This window comes from Colossoma macropomum, unplaced genomic scaffold (assembly GCF_904425465.1).
Source record: "Colossoma macropomum unplaced genomic scaffold, Colossoma_macropomum, whole genome shotgun sequence".
NCBI lineage: Eukaryota > Metazoa > Chordata > Actinopteri > Characiformes > Serrasalmidae > Colossoma > Colossoma macropomum.
The window spans coordinates 41502684-41519004 of NW_023494792.1; the positions used below are offsets into that span (position 1 = coordinate 41502684).

Consider the following 16321-nt stretch of genomic DNA (forward strand, 5'->3'; position numbering starts at 1 on the left):
AAAAAATGAATGATCATTTATTTTTTCGGCACTTTGGTTGGATATCTCCACAAGTTATCTTGTCATTCTCTTTCTTATAATCTTCATCAGGCATGGTCATGTTTCATTTTATAAATTTCACCTGTCTGCCTTTCCTGTGTACTTCATTTCAGTAGAGACAGTGAAGGATGAAGAGTAGTGCAGTTTTTGGGTAAAGAGCGTTTTTCCTCGTGGAGAGCAGCTAAATTTGCCCACAGCCACACATTCACGTTTTCGTCAGGCTGTGGGGATTTGGTCCCTAGAAAGAACTGAATACATGCACATACACACAGGGCCTGGAACTGGAAAGAGTGGATGATCCCTCTACTGTCTCGTTAGAGGAAGAGAGAGGGAGAGAGAGAGGGAGGGACATTTAGAGAAAGAGAGAGAGGGAGGGGAAAAAAGTAGAGGGGAGGCTCAAGTGGAGAAGTGTAATAGGAAACCAGCTCTCCTTCTGCCGCTTCCTCATCTCTCTCTCTCGTTCTCTCTTTCACTCTCTGTCACATACTCTTTCCTTTACTCTCTGTCTGTCTTTTGCACTCCCTCCCCATCTCTTTTTCTTTAAGCCCTCTCTTTCTTAGCCATCCCTCTTTCTCTATATACTCTATTTTAGCTGTCCCTCCCTCCCTCCCTCCCTCTCTCTCCCTATCTCTCCCTATCTCTCTCTCTCTCTCTCTCTCTCTCTCTCTCTCTCACACTCTGTGGTCCTGCAGAGGCAGCTGGATGGATCAGCACTCCTTCTTTCTCACTTTCTCTCCTCTCTCTCTCTGAGTGTGGATTTTACTGGCAGCTAAGGCTCAGTAGGAGTGTAGAGATCACAGAGTGGAAAAGACTGAAAGAGGAAAAGAGTGAAGGTGAGTCCAGCTTGGAGAAGATCTCTCTCTGTTTGTATAAGTGTGTGTATGCGTGTGTGTGGATCTCCGGACTAACAGGTGCAGAGTCCCTGTGGAGAAAGAGGAGGAAACCATAAGCCCTAATACGGCGGCTGGTCAGTCATAGTAAATCAGCCGCTCACTGAGAGAAGCGTCTATATTTAAAACACTTGTTTGTTTGTGAGATATTGGTTCAGCTTTTTGTCACTTTGGCTTGATATTTCCACAAAATTGCACTGATGTGTAAGTTCTGTAGTTATGAGAGTGAGCATGTGAAGTGTGGACTCAGTGTGGATACAGACGCTTAGAGTTAAAACTCTGAGATATTCAGTTTTTTATCACTTTTGCTGTTTATATCAACAAGTTCTGCTGTTGTTCTATTGTCTAACCTTCAGAAGTGGATGTGTTAACCCCTTAAACTGCAGGCTTATTATTCACTTAATAATCTTAAGCCTTATGATTCAGTAACACTACTATTACTCTTTGATCTACTAGCAATTGCTCTGATTTATTTTGAAATTATTTATATATAATGTAAGGAACTGAAACGAGAAATGCAGCCTCAGATGGGTTAAGGGGTCAGAATACTTATTTGTGAGATATTGCTTCATTTTTTTTTACTGTGGCTGGATATAAGCAGAAGTTATCCTGTTGGTTCCTTCTTGGTAACCTTCAGATGTGGAAGTGTTATTCAGTTTCTTTGATAAATATAAACTATTCAACATTTGATGTGGATTATTCAGTACATGCTGTGAATTTTTCTACTACTACTATACATTATTGAGTAACTACTATGAATTATTCAGTATCTACTATGAATTATGTAGATACTAGTCTGTATACTTTACTAAATTACTGTTACTAAACTCATATATAAGGTAAGGAGTTGAAGGGTGGACCCCACATAGACTTAGAGTTTACAGAGTTTACAAAGATAAAACATGTTTTGAAACAGGTGAAAATATTAAATTGTTTTTTGCATCAATTTGGCTCCAAATATCCATTTCCATGTAGTTCTTTTTCTCTCAGAGACGTATGGTTTTTTTTAACCCCTTAAAGTCCAGACCTAATATTCAACTATTATTTAATTAATCTTGAGGCTTATTTTCCTTTTACTGGTATATATTATTTATTAGCAGCTGTGAAACTAATATATAAGGTAAGGAAATGAAAGGTAGACCCACATACAGACCCTTTCAGTTTAGGGGTTAAAACATTACTTTGTTTATGAGACTTATGAGTTCAGTTTTTCATTACTTTGGCAGAACAAATCCACAAATTACTGCTATGAAACAAATATATATGGAACCATTGTTTCAGTTATTTGGTTGCACATGTCCACAAGTTATCCTGTCTTTCCAGTTTTTTTAATGACCTTTGTCAGATGTGGCTGTGTTTAATTTCATGGAGTTTGCTCTTCTGCCTCTCCTGCTGTGTAGTTTTTTTTTTGTTTTTTTTTTCTGAGGGATAAAAAGGTGAAGCAAATCGTTTATTTTAACAAATTATGCACATTCAGTGAGTCGATACTTTATTACTAAATGCACTCAATATATCTTTTGAACAGAGGTTTGTAGGTTTAATATGTTATAGTGTGTTATATTGGGATAATATGATGATTTGTATGCTGAGTTAAAGTCCATATAATATCAAATCGCCTATTTTGTACAGAATCTGAGTGTAAATGTGCTGCATGTCTGTTAAACGTAGATCAGTAGAGCATGTGTGTGTGTGTATGGGTGTGTGTGTGTGTGTGTGTGTGTGTGTGTGTGTGAATAAAGTAGTGTGAGGCTATAGCATTATTATCTTTTATTACAATCTTATAAAAGGAGAATTAGGGATTGTCTTAAATGCCAAATCATTCTTCTTACAAAGATTCTTTTTACACTTCTCACTTCTTTCCTCTCTCTCTTTCTGTTTCTTTCTTTCTCTCTCTCTCTCTCTCTCTCTCTCGCTCTTTCTCTTTCTCTCTCTCTGTATGTGTGTGCAGATGTTTGACAGAGTCTGGTGTGGAAAAAATGGAAATAACATTATTAACTCATTATAAGACAAGCACATCTGTTATATGTAAAAAGATAAACTGCAATTGACAGTGGAATCTATTCATTCTGTTTGTCTCCTTTTACTGATTAACATCTGCCTCCAGAGTTGTTGGTGTTCATGCATGTCCAGTAAAATGGATCAGCATGTGGAATTGGAGTTTTCTGAGAGCTACTGTGTTTTCTATAACTGTATAAAAGAAGCTCCATGCTGTCCTTATTGTTGGACACACAATGATCGCTTCTGAGTAAGTGTGCGCACACATTCAAAACACAATTCACATCACTATAGAGACGCTTTTTATTGATCAGCTTTAACAAAGTAACAGTAAAAGGTCTGAAGCGTGACGTCTATTCTTTTCACGTTTCTTGTGCAAAACTGGTACTAGGGACTCACCGATAATGCTTTTTCCCTTTAAATATGATACATGATCCTTAAGTTTCTAGCCTGAATAATATGGCGATTGGCAATGTTCTACTGGGTTCAGATCTGGTGAGTGGAAAGGCCAATGAAGAACACTGAACTCATTGTCATGTTTATGAAACCGGTTTGCGATGACTTTTGCTTTGTGACATGGTGCATTATCATGCTGGATGTAGCCATTAGAAGATGAGTTAATTTTGACCATGAAAGGATGCACATGGTCAGCAGCAATATTCAAATTGGCTGTGGCATTCAAACGATGGTTGATTGGCATTAACAGGCCCAAAGTGTAGCAAGGAAACATTCCCCACACATTACACCACCTCCACCAGCCTGGACTGTTGACAGGGCAGGGCAGTTATTTCCAGTCGTACAAGACCAGGTTCCTATCTCTGTGAATGAGGGGAGTCCTATAAACCCAAAACTAAAAGCCACATTAACATTTCAAAAACATATTTGAAATCTCAGCATAAGTAGTATGTGGAGTTTTGGCCTAAATAACACACAAAATGTGTTTTTGTAGCTTGTTCTGCCTGCTGTGCATGCGCATATCTCTATAAAGAGGGAGGGCTTTTCCTACTTGATTTATCAGCAAACTGATTGTCTGTTTTTATTGCAGGACTTAAACACATACTGTGTTGAGCTTTAACATAGGCCTGCCACAAGTATTACAGAATTGCATAATCACAGTGATTTGGGATGATCGCAGTTATTTAAGATGCTCGCTGGATGTTTTTTCTTTATTGCACCATTCTGAGTGAACTCTACAGGCTGTTGTGCATGAAAATCCCAGGAGATCAGCAGTTACAGAAAAAATCCTAAATCAGTCTGGCACCAACAGTCATGCCACAGGCAAAATCATTGAGATCACACTTTTTCCCCTTCTGATTGTTGATTAAACATTACCTGAAGCTGCTGGCCCTTATCTGCATGATTGTATGCACTGCATTGTTGCACTGCTAATTGCATGTGTACAGGTGTTCATAATAAAGTGATATTTATTATTAATCATATTTGTTAAATCATATATTCTTTACATATTAAATAATTTGGCTTCAACATTGTTGAAAAATCAGCTTTATCGGAGAGAAGAACAGATTACAGGGCAGAAATAGCTGGTCTGGAATTAAAAGAAAAGATTAGTCTCAGCTGAAGTCTATCATTTCTCATTAGTACGAGTTCCTATCTTAATCAATCTGAATTAGATTTGTAATGATACGTAAAATGTAAGTGCAGTGATAAATTAACCCAGGAACAAATTTACTTAAGATTCATTTATCTAGAATATAGAAACCACCAACCCTTATTTAAACACAGCTTAGACAGACTTTTCCATCAGTTAGTTTTCTTGAAGGAACACAGCTGTAGATAGGTACCTTCTGTACGACTCAAAGCTAATAGTTTCCATTAAGCTTAGAAAAAAGGTCTTCTAACCCATTCAACGTCTTGGATCAACACATTCTTTGATAATGTACACGGTCATGCTGGAAGTAATCATCAGTAATCACTTTTGAAGGTCAATTCCGAGAGAGAAAAAACTGGAACATTCATCAGGCACGAACCCAAAGCTCACACAGTGAATGTTGATTAGTGTGAAGGTCACTACAAACGTGGATTTTATGGTCAGTGTCACTTACTTTGGTCATACATCACCTTCTAGATAATGCACCACTAAAGTTTCTAACCACACTTGAATAGATAGGGAGACATTTGTCACTAGCTGTATGTGGATGAGCTTTGCCAAGACATGTTTGGTGATCAGCTTTGCCGGTTTTGCACCGGAGATATGAGGCCAACGTAGGCCTCCTGGTTTGGTTTCTGAATATTGGCTGAACTTTGATACATGTTTATAAATAAAAGCATGTCATACATCATCAGAAATCACATATTCAAGTCTATTTGAGATTATTTAATAACGCAACACGGTTTGAGAAAAGTGCTTACAAGACGTTCCAGGTTTGTTGTGGGTGTGTTTGCAGGCAGAGATAGATGTGAGCGGCAAACTCATTCAATTATGAAAGCTGATGAGCAGAATCTATTGGCGGGTGTTGATCTTGTTTTAATAGAAGCAAAAAAAAAAGTGTGAGTTTTAATCAACCATTTGCTGTCCTACTATATCTTTTGATCTGGATTGTACAGCTCTGGATGTAAGCTGATGAAGACCTTTAGAACTGTATTGTTTACCGCTGGATGTGAGTTGACCACAGAAATTTTTTTTCTTCCATTTTGTTTAAAATTGACGTGTTTGACTGAAGCCCCACCCCACTCTGTATCTTGTTGGCTGATGCACGGGTTAATCAGCATATAGGCTGTCAAAAGTTCAACTGAAACATGAAATGACATCATAGCACAGATAATCTTGGTCAGTGTTTGCTTTGGTGCTGTTTATTTGGGAGTTTAATTCGGATACAACAATTTCATTTCATTTCGTTCAGTTAACCTCTCCATGCTCTGTCCAAAATTGTGTTCTTTCATAGCTACTTTTGCGAGGTTGGATAAGCTTCACAGAACACCAGTAAAAATCCAGTTCAACTTAGTGGGGGACAGTAGTACGCATTGAGAGTGTGCTGTTTATTTCAAATCATTATCATTTTGTATGTGTGTGAAAGCTCATACTTTAGGATAGATCTGGTGGGTTTTTTTTTTGTGTAATTGAAATGGTGAAAAAAATTGTTGTTATTTCCACGATACTAAGTTTTGACTAACTACAACAACAACAGTTGAGCTCTGTAGCATAGTGTTCAAAACTGGGAACTCCATGTTGTAGTGAATCTAACCTCCTACCTAAATTCACTATGTTGAAAGAGATTTTTATTACGGTTCTGTGAAGCTTGTTCAACTTGGTAACAGTCGATACAAAAGAATGCATTTGTGTGTGGATGTGTGGAACATGAATAAATCAGTTTAGATATAATCAGGCCAGTTAATTTCAATTTAGTTCTGTTCAATTTATTCAGTTTCCTAATAGTAAAGCCTGCCCAATAACAACCCCTGGGCAGTTATTTCCAGTCGTAAAAGACCAGGTTCCTATCTCTGTGAATGAGGGGAGTCCTATAAACCCAAAACTAAAAGCCACATTAACATTTCAAAAACATATTTGAAATCTCAGCATAAGTAGTTTGTGGAGTTTGGCCTAAATAACACACAAAATGTGTTTTTGTAGCTTGTTCTGCCTGCTGTGCATGTGCATATCTCCATAAAGAGGGAGGGCTTTTCCTACTTGATTTATCAGCAGACTGATTGTCTGTTTTTATTGCAGGACTTAAACACATACTGTGTTGAGCTTTAACATAGGCCTGCCACTAGTATTACAGAATTGCATAATCACAGTGATTTGAGATGATCGCAGTTATTTAAGATGACTGACAGACGTTAGATTATGATCACAGTCATTTTATGCTCCAACAAACAAAATGTGAATTGGGTGTGTTGGGTTGAGGCAAGTAAATATAAACAAAAGAAAGCAGTAAGTACATTCACTGATACATCATGTAGTTTATAAAAACAAAGAAGTTCCAATTAGGTGCGCTAACATATACAGAGGATAGCACTGTGTAATCTTTTTTTATTTGTTAGCTGTTTTGCTAATTCTAACATTTTTGGCATGCATGCTGCTGGAATGAACATTTTTTTGCTTATATTTTCACTCGTGAAGAACGTAGCTTTGCTTAACTCTGAGCATAATTCTGTATTCTGTACATTGTGTGAGTGTTGCAGTATTGATTCCACACTACAACCACTGTTAGCGTTGTTAGTGTTGTATTATAGTAATTGCAACCAGTGAACAAGAACAGACAAATAAATATTAAATCTCAGTTATTTATTTGATGGCTAATCTACAGCTTAAATTTCATGATAGTGACAGCCCCACTTTCCCATTCATTTTTCAACCAATGAACTGTCTCTTTATAATGTCTCTGATTAAATTATTGCAGTTCAGCTCAATTTATCTCACCTTAGTTTTTGCTTTATTGGAATGTCTACTTTCTGTACAATGTCAATAACTTTGCAACAGATCTCAAGGTGATAAATCTAAAAATTATAAAATTGTGTAATATTTTCATTTGAGAAGTGTTATCAGATGGAACAGCGTGTGAGGGGCCACATAAGGATGCTGAGTGTTCAGAGCGAATCGGGTCAGATGAGATCAGATCAGTATGATGGCGGGTTGTGTGATCTCAGGTTGTGCTGAAGCACTGAAGCTACTGTAAACTCAACACCTCAGCAGCCTGACGCAGGCTGGGCTAGAGATGACCCACTGATGGCTTTAGCAGCTGTGTGTGTGTGTGTGTGTGTGTGTGTGTGTGTGTGTGTGTGTGTGTATGAGTGAGGGCTACAGGCCAGCAAGAGACAGAGGAGCCGCCGCCCAGCTTAAGCAGCACTGTTTGTCTCTCCTGCTCACTGCCAAAGACATTCCAGTGAAATGTTTTGCAGTTTTCCATATGCTTGTACATACACACACCAAAGCCACATACATATGCAGACACACATGCAGTATTGGGCAACATTCCTTCCTTTCACTCGCTGCCTACTGTCACATTCATACTTAAAAGGGAATTCCGCTGACTTTTCCAAGTTACTGCTTAATTCAGTGGTTTAGATGTAATCAGAGTGGTTTAATGTGGAATGGTTAATTGTAGAAAAACTTACTGACTTGGATTTCTTCACAGTGGTGGTGATAGGAACCACAGATTGTCATGTCTACAACAAAATATAGCCATTGTATTTAATAGTCTAAATCACAAGGGAACCTACACATCTTCTGAGTTTTATATGTAAAGTTACTAATGGTAATATGGTCAAATTCTGAGTGGTTCTGTGTAGATGGTTAATAAATTCTTAACAGATTATTAGTAACACATTAACAGCATATCAGTGAAGTAGCAGTAGTGAAGCATCTGAATATATCAAAGTATCTTGAAGGTGTACTCTTGATACTTACATTCAGTCGAAGTGTTGCTGATATGTTGCATAAAGCAGACTTTATATGCTACTTCCATTAAACAAAACCTAACCTGACCCAACCTTACCTAAAAACCTAATCCTAACCCTGACCTTAACTTCAACCCAAAACCTAACCCTAACCCTCACCGTGACCCTAATCCTAATCTTAACCTTAACCAAACCCAATCCAGTTAAGCTCCAGTTAGAGAACAGTGTCAGCAGCAGGTCTGTAACAGTGTGTTGAGGATGTTGAGATGGTCTGTATTAGACCTGTTACATGTTCAGTGACCTCTCAGGTTAACATCTACAGACATGAACTTGGACTCTCCAAATAAAGTGAAAAAAACTGAATTCAGCAGATTATTAACAAATTTTATTTACAGAGTTAATAAAAAATCTCTATATAATCTACTGAATGTATTTACTGCTGCAACTTCATTGACATACTCTTGATATGTTTTTTTATTTATTTTTTATTGGGTAGGGGGCTATTTTGCATACAGCACTATTCATGTACCTTTCTACCATAAATGGTTTTAAAACATGTTTCAGACCAAAACCTTATCATTAGAATTATGATAAACACAATGCCTCAGGCATCTGGCAGCGTATTCATAACTATTTTGTGTATTAGCTATCTGTGAGGGAACTTTTAGAGGTATTAAACTCTTCAGATGTCTGGTTCCTATCACCACCACTGTGAACAATATAGACTCGGTAAGTTTCTAAGGAATGAAGCATTTTGTATCAAACCATTCTGAAATTTTGAAAAACTCCCCTCTAAGAAGTCCATCTTGCAAATGCAGACATAAAGGCTAGAACTCTACATCAGTCAAATGTTTCATATGAAAAGGGTAATTTTAGTTTTAGGAGATGGGCTTGGCATTCTTCACTTTGGAATGTGGAATATATTGCAATATATTGCTGTATTTAAAGTAGAATTAGGAATATGGAATAAGTTGTAGTACATTAACATATATACAGTAGAATCCTATATGTTCAGCATTATATTTGTATTGGTATTGCGCTGCTGTATTTCATTTTCTAGGGGCATCTTCATACAACTGACCTAATCATTTTCTGCTCACAAATGTGTCCTTTCATAGTGACTTTTGCCAGGTTGGACAACAGAAATGGCTGGTTAAGAAAAACTGTTCATAATAGAGTTGCTATGTAACACTGAGTTTCCAGGTTAAAATGCAGTACTGGACTGGACTCTCTTGTAGCTAATGAAAACTAGACAGTTTGGAAATGATACTGAAAAATTTACCAACATGCTAAGAATAGCTTGATTACATAACATCCTATAACCAGGTTACCTTTGACATGCACACAAAATAAATGATTTGGAATGCACTCTAAATGCCTGCATACAAAAATCTAACAACTCAGCTCAGTGCAGAAGTCCAAACCTCTCAACAGTAGCTATGAAAGAACATATTTGTGGGCGGAGCATTTTACAGTCTTGGACAACTTGGGTCCAGTGCTTTGAGAGAATGCAGAAAGTTTCACAGATGCTTCAGCCTGCCTGATATTTCCTCTACAGTGTGTATGAATCTTTCACATGCTTCATGTATTAGCAATGAGGACAGATACACTCCTTCTCTCTCTCTCTCTCTCTCTCTCTCTCTCTCTCTCTCTCTCCCTCTCTCCCTTTGGTCTTTTCTCTCTCTGGCCTCTCACTGTCTTGCACACACTCATACATGTACACAAACACAGTAGTATGTATTCCTGTCTTTGTGTGGTCTTTGCATGGTCTTCTGGACGAAGGGATGTTAATGCTGCTATCCCCCAACTAATGCAACCCCAACCTTAAAGGGAAATTCCACTGATTTTTCAAAATTTCTGCATAGGTAATAAGTAAGGTGTGATGTGAAATGCTCCATTCTAGAGAAACTTACTGAGTCAGTTTTTTTTTTCACAGCAGTGCTGACAGGAAGCAAAAAAAGCCTCTAAAAGCTACATCACAGGAAATTATTACGTGAAATATAAATACATTGCCTGATCACTGCGAAATTGTGATTAATGTGGTAGTTTCGCGATAAGATTTTGGCCTAAAACACTTCATTCAGGGCATTTTAAAGCAAAATAGCCCCAAAGAAAACTTATTTCTTTAAATTTGCCACAAATTTAACATTATCAAAATTACATATAAAAACTCAGAAGACACGCATAGGTTCACTTTAGATAATAAATAATGTAGCTATATTTGCAGTGTAGACATCACAACTCTTGGTTCCTCTCACCACCACTGAAAATAATTCTGAGTCAGCAAGTTTCTGTACAATGATCCATTACTCATCAAACACGATGGATGATTCTTTATATCTCAACCACTGAATTATGCAGAACTTTTGAAACATCTGTGGAACTGCACTTTAAAGCAACCACCCATTGGCTTCTTTTATAAATGTGTCTTGAACTAAGGCTGATTTATACTTCTGCGAAGATGCGCATGAACATATCTGTGTTGAGACACAGTAAAGGTATGAGTAAGGTATATGAGGTTTATGAGTAAACGTAGCTCGCAGATGTTGACGTTGATGAGATAAATGTTGATTGGCTATCTGACAGTGTCAGGGTGGGATGAGACCCAAACAATACTGAACCCAAACCAGAACTAGCACAAATTTGAAATTATTCATACATTTACCTATTTTCCAAAAATTACACAAACAGTGAAGTGAGTATTATGCTTCATTCACATGTTGGCTTTGAAGATACTGTCATTATGGCCTCATTAAGAAACACAACCGACAGTGGCGTACAACCATAAAAATGTTGCTATGGTGACAGCATTTCTGGCCAAAATGAAGAATTATGTCACTTCCTTGTTTAAGGTGGAAAAAGGCATGTTGTAAGTCAAAAGAGTGCTTCTGTACAGCTTTAGGTAAAGTATGTTTCATAGTTTTGATCCTATGCTCCTCATCTGTCTTGAGAAAATGAGTACCAGGATCGATGCATCCCTAATCATAATACTTAAAGACACTTTCACATTACATCATATTCATCATGATATTTTGTTTTTGTAAGGTTTGCTAGGTTGGAGCAGACAAAAAAGCACCAGTTGTGCCACATTTAAAAAGGAATTCTAACATAAACTATGAGCACAGTTTCACGCACAGCAATTCACTAAATCCAATTAAACCGGACTAATTATGGTCTCTTTTTAATCAATATCCATGATATATTCTGAGATGCATATTGTGACATAATGGGGTGTAATTTATCACAATATCTGTAAATATCATCATATTGCAAACCCCTAATTTGAAAAATGCTGGAGTATTTTTTAACATCAGCAAACAAAAGATCAGCTTTGGTCTCTTTTTCTGTTTCTGATCGAAGCTGCAATTTTTCAGGGAAATTTTCCATTACTGCACAGCAGCCAAATGCCCCCACAAAGAGATAAATACACACACGCTGCTGTATATTTATGAAGCAGATATTGTGGTGTTCTCCAGTTTCCCTAAACAGAGAAAAGCAAACTTTCTTCATGTATTATTAATCTGTTATTGTAGCGTAATGGAACATAAGACAGAGAAGAGTGTGTGTGCTATTTGCTTCTTTTGTTCGAGGTCAGTAAACGCAGCCATTTCTTTGAACTGGGTTGGAAGTTACGCTTCCTTGCCTCTTCTTAATGCATATTACAAGACACTCTTTTGTAGAAAAAGCATGCTGACACAACATGTACCATGTGCAGATGGTGACGGTGGACAGAAGCTTTAAACATCAATTGTTAGAAAGACTGAGCTTGCAGCATTTCTGCCAAAATATTAATAAAACATGAAAGCTCTTTCTGTAAGAAATCTCACTGAAAGAGAACAGCAGAACAGATGCATTTCATTAGGAATTTAGGGGCCTGTGTTTGAAAGGGTTTGGATATAGCACTTTGCTAAAGATATTTCCTTACTTTAAGTGGCTTATGTGTGTAGGAAAAGAAAACTTGAACTTTTAAGCTGCTTTTTTTATCATCTTGATGGAGACATTCAGTTACATTGTGCTTCCTCTATGCCTGTCCCTGTTCTTCTTTTTCAGCACTTGCAGAGTCTGCACCTCTGCAACCCTTATTTTGCTACACACTTGATTTATATTACATAATTTTGTATATAAGAATGCATAACTACATAATGAATTACATAGTTGCAGTACGCATTACATCAACATTTAACATTTAATCAACAGGTTTGACTTCTGACTTTTTCTCAAGCAATGACAAAAATAATGGCAAACCTAAAAAGGGCTGTTTTGCTTTCCACAAATCAAGACTGCACACACAACAATAACTTTTCATCAAATTCAAATCACAGTAAAATGTCTACTTGTCATCTTACAAGTTTGAAATCTGTGCTTGTTTCAATAAACATGATTTTTAAGAGTTAACTTGCATACCTTTGTATACATGGTTGTCTTGTCAGAGGAGTAATATTTTGAACATTTCCTGAAGTTTGGATTTGTGTACTATCTGCAGGTTTGCTGATCCAGGTGTGTTTTCTCACCGCTGGGGTCATGGGAAGATTGGTGGGGTCCACGATGATAGGGCAGGTGGTCCTTCCTCTCCTCCTCTTCATCACCTTCATCTCTGCTCTTTCTCCACCACAACCCAGAGTCTTCCTCCCCTTTCAAGGTAAGTTGTGATCTGTTACTCCTTTTTAGGATAAGTTCCAGCTGATGTGATGTTGTTTTAACATGGAATACCTTGTACTTCCACTCACTGTTCACGTTATTAGAAACATCTACCTCATAGGTCCACTATATAGATGTACAATTACAGTCTAATACTTCAATTTATCAGTACCCCTTTAACACAGGAGCTATGAGGTGGGAGTTTCAAAAAAAGTGGACAGTGTGTTCATATTTACATGCATTTACATATTACGGTGGTTAGACTAATTTTTAAAATAGAGAATCAAAGTTCTCATGAAATGGAATCAAATCCAGCATTTCACTTCTATATCATTTATTCTATATCATCTATATCACTGTTTTTGTTGAATTCCTTTTTTGACACACATTCATAGCTATCACTATGTTCAGTATTCTGAGTAAACCTTTCTTTTAGTGAGTTCACGCTCCGATATCACAAGGTTGTTGCGTAATGCTTCACCTTTGCCTTTCCTCTATGCCCCCTTATCATAAGGTCACTTCCCTTTTTAGAGCCACTTCCCCAGAGAAGCTTCTTTAGAATCTTCTGAATATCCCCCTAGATGATCTCCTCTAAACCAGCTGTGAAAGGTGACGTCATCTATCTCAGTAACAATCTAATGCAGCTGCCACCCGCTCCCTGCTGGATGCTTTCCCATTAGTATGTGCTAATGTGGAACAAATGTTTCCAATTCGACAGCCGTCATTGTTTGGATCCATTTCGATCAGTTGGGGGCTATTTTCATTTCTCATTTGCTTCATGTGGTGAATAACGCCCCTTATCATAGAAGCAAAGAAACTCTGGCTGGTAGATTTATGATATGGCTGTGATGTAAGTGAGGTTGTATAAAGAGGTATGAAAATTAGTTTGAAAGAACATCAGATTGGGCCAGAACTGGATGAGTTAATTATGATTTCAGTACAAAAACAAGATCTAAATTACTCCCTCTAATCTAGACCATCACTCTAACATACAGCAGAGAAGAGACACCTTAGAGGTTTAATTTGAAACAGCTTTTGATTGATTAACCCTTTCAGACCTACATGAAGGCCTCTCTGCTTTCGCATATCTTTGTGTTTTGTTATCGTATAATTACTGACAGAGCTGACAGAAAACACAAAAAAGACCAAAATGTATGTGTACTCTTTAGATGCAGTCTCCAGAAAATGCTATCTGAAGTCAGCTTCTTATTTACCAACTTATTGTTTGAATTTTCTGTTCCACCTTTAAATGGTGCAGCAGTTACGTTTAGGTGACATTTCAAAAAAGAAGATGGTGAATAAAAAGCCAATATCAGCCTCATATAAATGCATGCTTAATCAAAAAATATGATTAAATGGAGTATTCCAAAAGAAAAAAATAATAAAATGACTGCCGTTGCTGGATGCGTTATGGCGTATCTCAAAACAAACTGCTGCATGAACTTTAAGTTGCTTTTCACAATGGTGGCCACACAATTGCGTGACGTTATTGGAATGCTAAGAATAATTGCTGCTCTAAACTACAATAGGACATTTTAGTCTATAAACAGCCACAATAAACATTTCTATACACAAGCATTGAAGATATTAGTCCATAAACAACCTCGATAAACATTACTATGCCCTTGAACGGGAGACATTAGTCAGTAAACAGTCTCTATAAACATGACTATGCACGAGAATAGGAGATGTTAGTCCATAAACTACCTTAACAAACATTTCTATACACTGGAATAGAAGACATTAGTCCATAAACAGCCTCAAAATGCTCCTATGCACTAGAATAGGCGATATTAATCCATAAGCATCCTCAATTAACCCTCCTATGCACGTAAGGAGGAGATATGAGTCAATAAACAACATCAGTAAACACTCTTTTACAATAGAGTATGAGATTGTAGTCCATAACCAATCTCACCAATACAGGTGGTTGATGAAAGCTGATCTATATACAAAATCATAGAGCAGCAATGCAGCAGCTGCAGCAGCAGGACATACTGTCTGCTTTTTCTACAGATGTATGTATGTGGCAGTTTGATAGTGAAAGAGATGGTCCACATTATGAAACTACAGCTTAATAGCTTGTTCAGTGTTTCTGATTTCACAGGAAAATATTGCATCTTCCACTCTCGAAGACCCGAGAAGCAGCCATGCTCTAAAACAGGGGTGTCCAATCTTATCCACAAAGGGCCGGTGTGGCTGCAGGTTTTCATTCCAAAAAAACAGGAGCTCCCATGATCAGCAGTTTGAAGACTGAAACCAACTGATTAAACAAGTGGATTCAGGTGTGCACCAGCTCATTTTGAGTAAAAACCTGCAGCTACGCCAACTCTTTGCAGATAAGATTGGACACCCCTGCTCTAAAGATAACACGCTGCTTTGCCCATCTGGTATGATAGACTTAAACAGTATTATTATGTGAAACGCGTGTGGCTATATCAGTATCCTGACTCGAATTGTCCCACCTTTGAGAAAGAAAATTTGTCACTCTGTTAAATTTTAACTAGCATGGAAAGTTACAGACCCCTGGCTCAGCTTTACTGAAGATACTGCCCTTTATGAAAAGCTGCACCGACATGGATGGCTGGATGAATTGGAAGTGATGAAGAGGGAAAAAACGCTGTTTTTTGTCAGATCCCCCCCACACTCTTCACAGTGCCCACAGTGTGGAGTCTGCTTTGATCCCTTTCCAGAGCTCCAGGAGAGACGTATTAACACAGCGTAGATACTGCCAAAGAAGTTTGAAGTTTACTTTAAGTATGGATGCACTGATAATGGTGTGTGTTGTGTTTAGGCAGATAACCTGGTCTGCATCTTGGAGCATTTTCAATTGTGTATGTGTATCGTGAACTGACTCCTGAAAACAATCATCATCATGAACTTCTGAACAGTTGTGATTAGGGGTAGAGGTAGTTACCAATATTGACTTTTTCACAGCTTTCGTCTGAAATCCACACATAGATGTTTTAACTCCTTATCAATTGTGTTAGGAGATCTAGACAGTCATCATAGTGTTGACAATTGGCTGGTGGTTCTTATAGGATGTCTTGGAATTTGTATCATTGGTCCTGAGTAGCATGAACTAAAAATGCTGTTTCCAGCTCAGCGAGGTTAACTAAGTTAGCTCACCTGATGTGGGAGCTAGCAAGCTCATTCCCCACCCACTACTGAGCATGATTGTCTTCACTCACCATCCACAATGTTGAAAGTGAGACTGGGAGCACTTAGAGCACTTATAGACAGACTCAGTTAAAGTGAACTGTAATGGATGCTGAGTCCATTAAATATACTAATAAAGTTTAACCAAAAGTTAGCTGGCTAGCTAAGTTAGCTTATATGTAGTAGAATAGGTGATATTAGCCCGTAAACTACCCCAATGTACATTCCTATACACTAAAATA

At 37.6% G+C, this 16321-nt stretch overlaps 1 protein-coding gene across 1 annotated transcript in view; it reads left to right on the plus strand.

The window, feature by feature from the left end:
• Positions 1-514: 514 nt before the first annotated feature.
• Positions 515-16321, plus strand: part of sema3c (sema domain, immunoglobulin domain (Ig), short basic domain, secreted, (semaphorin) 3C) — a 95189-nt gene continuing 79382 nt past the window's right edge. Inside the window, exons 1-2 of the mRNA XM_036577221.1 lie at positions 515-872; positions 12766-12921. Of these exons, the coding sequence (XP_036433114.1) occupies positions 12804-12921 (118 nt within the window). The 5' untranslated portion in view covers positions 515-872; positions 12766-12803. The remainder of the gene's footprint in view (positions 873-12765; positions 12922-16321) is intronic.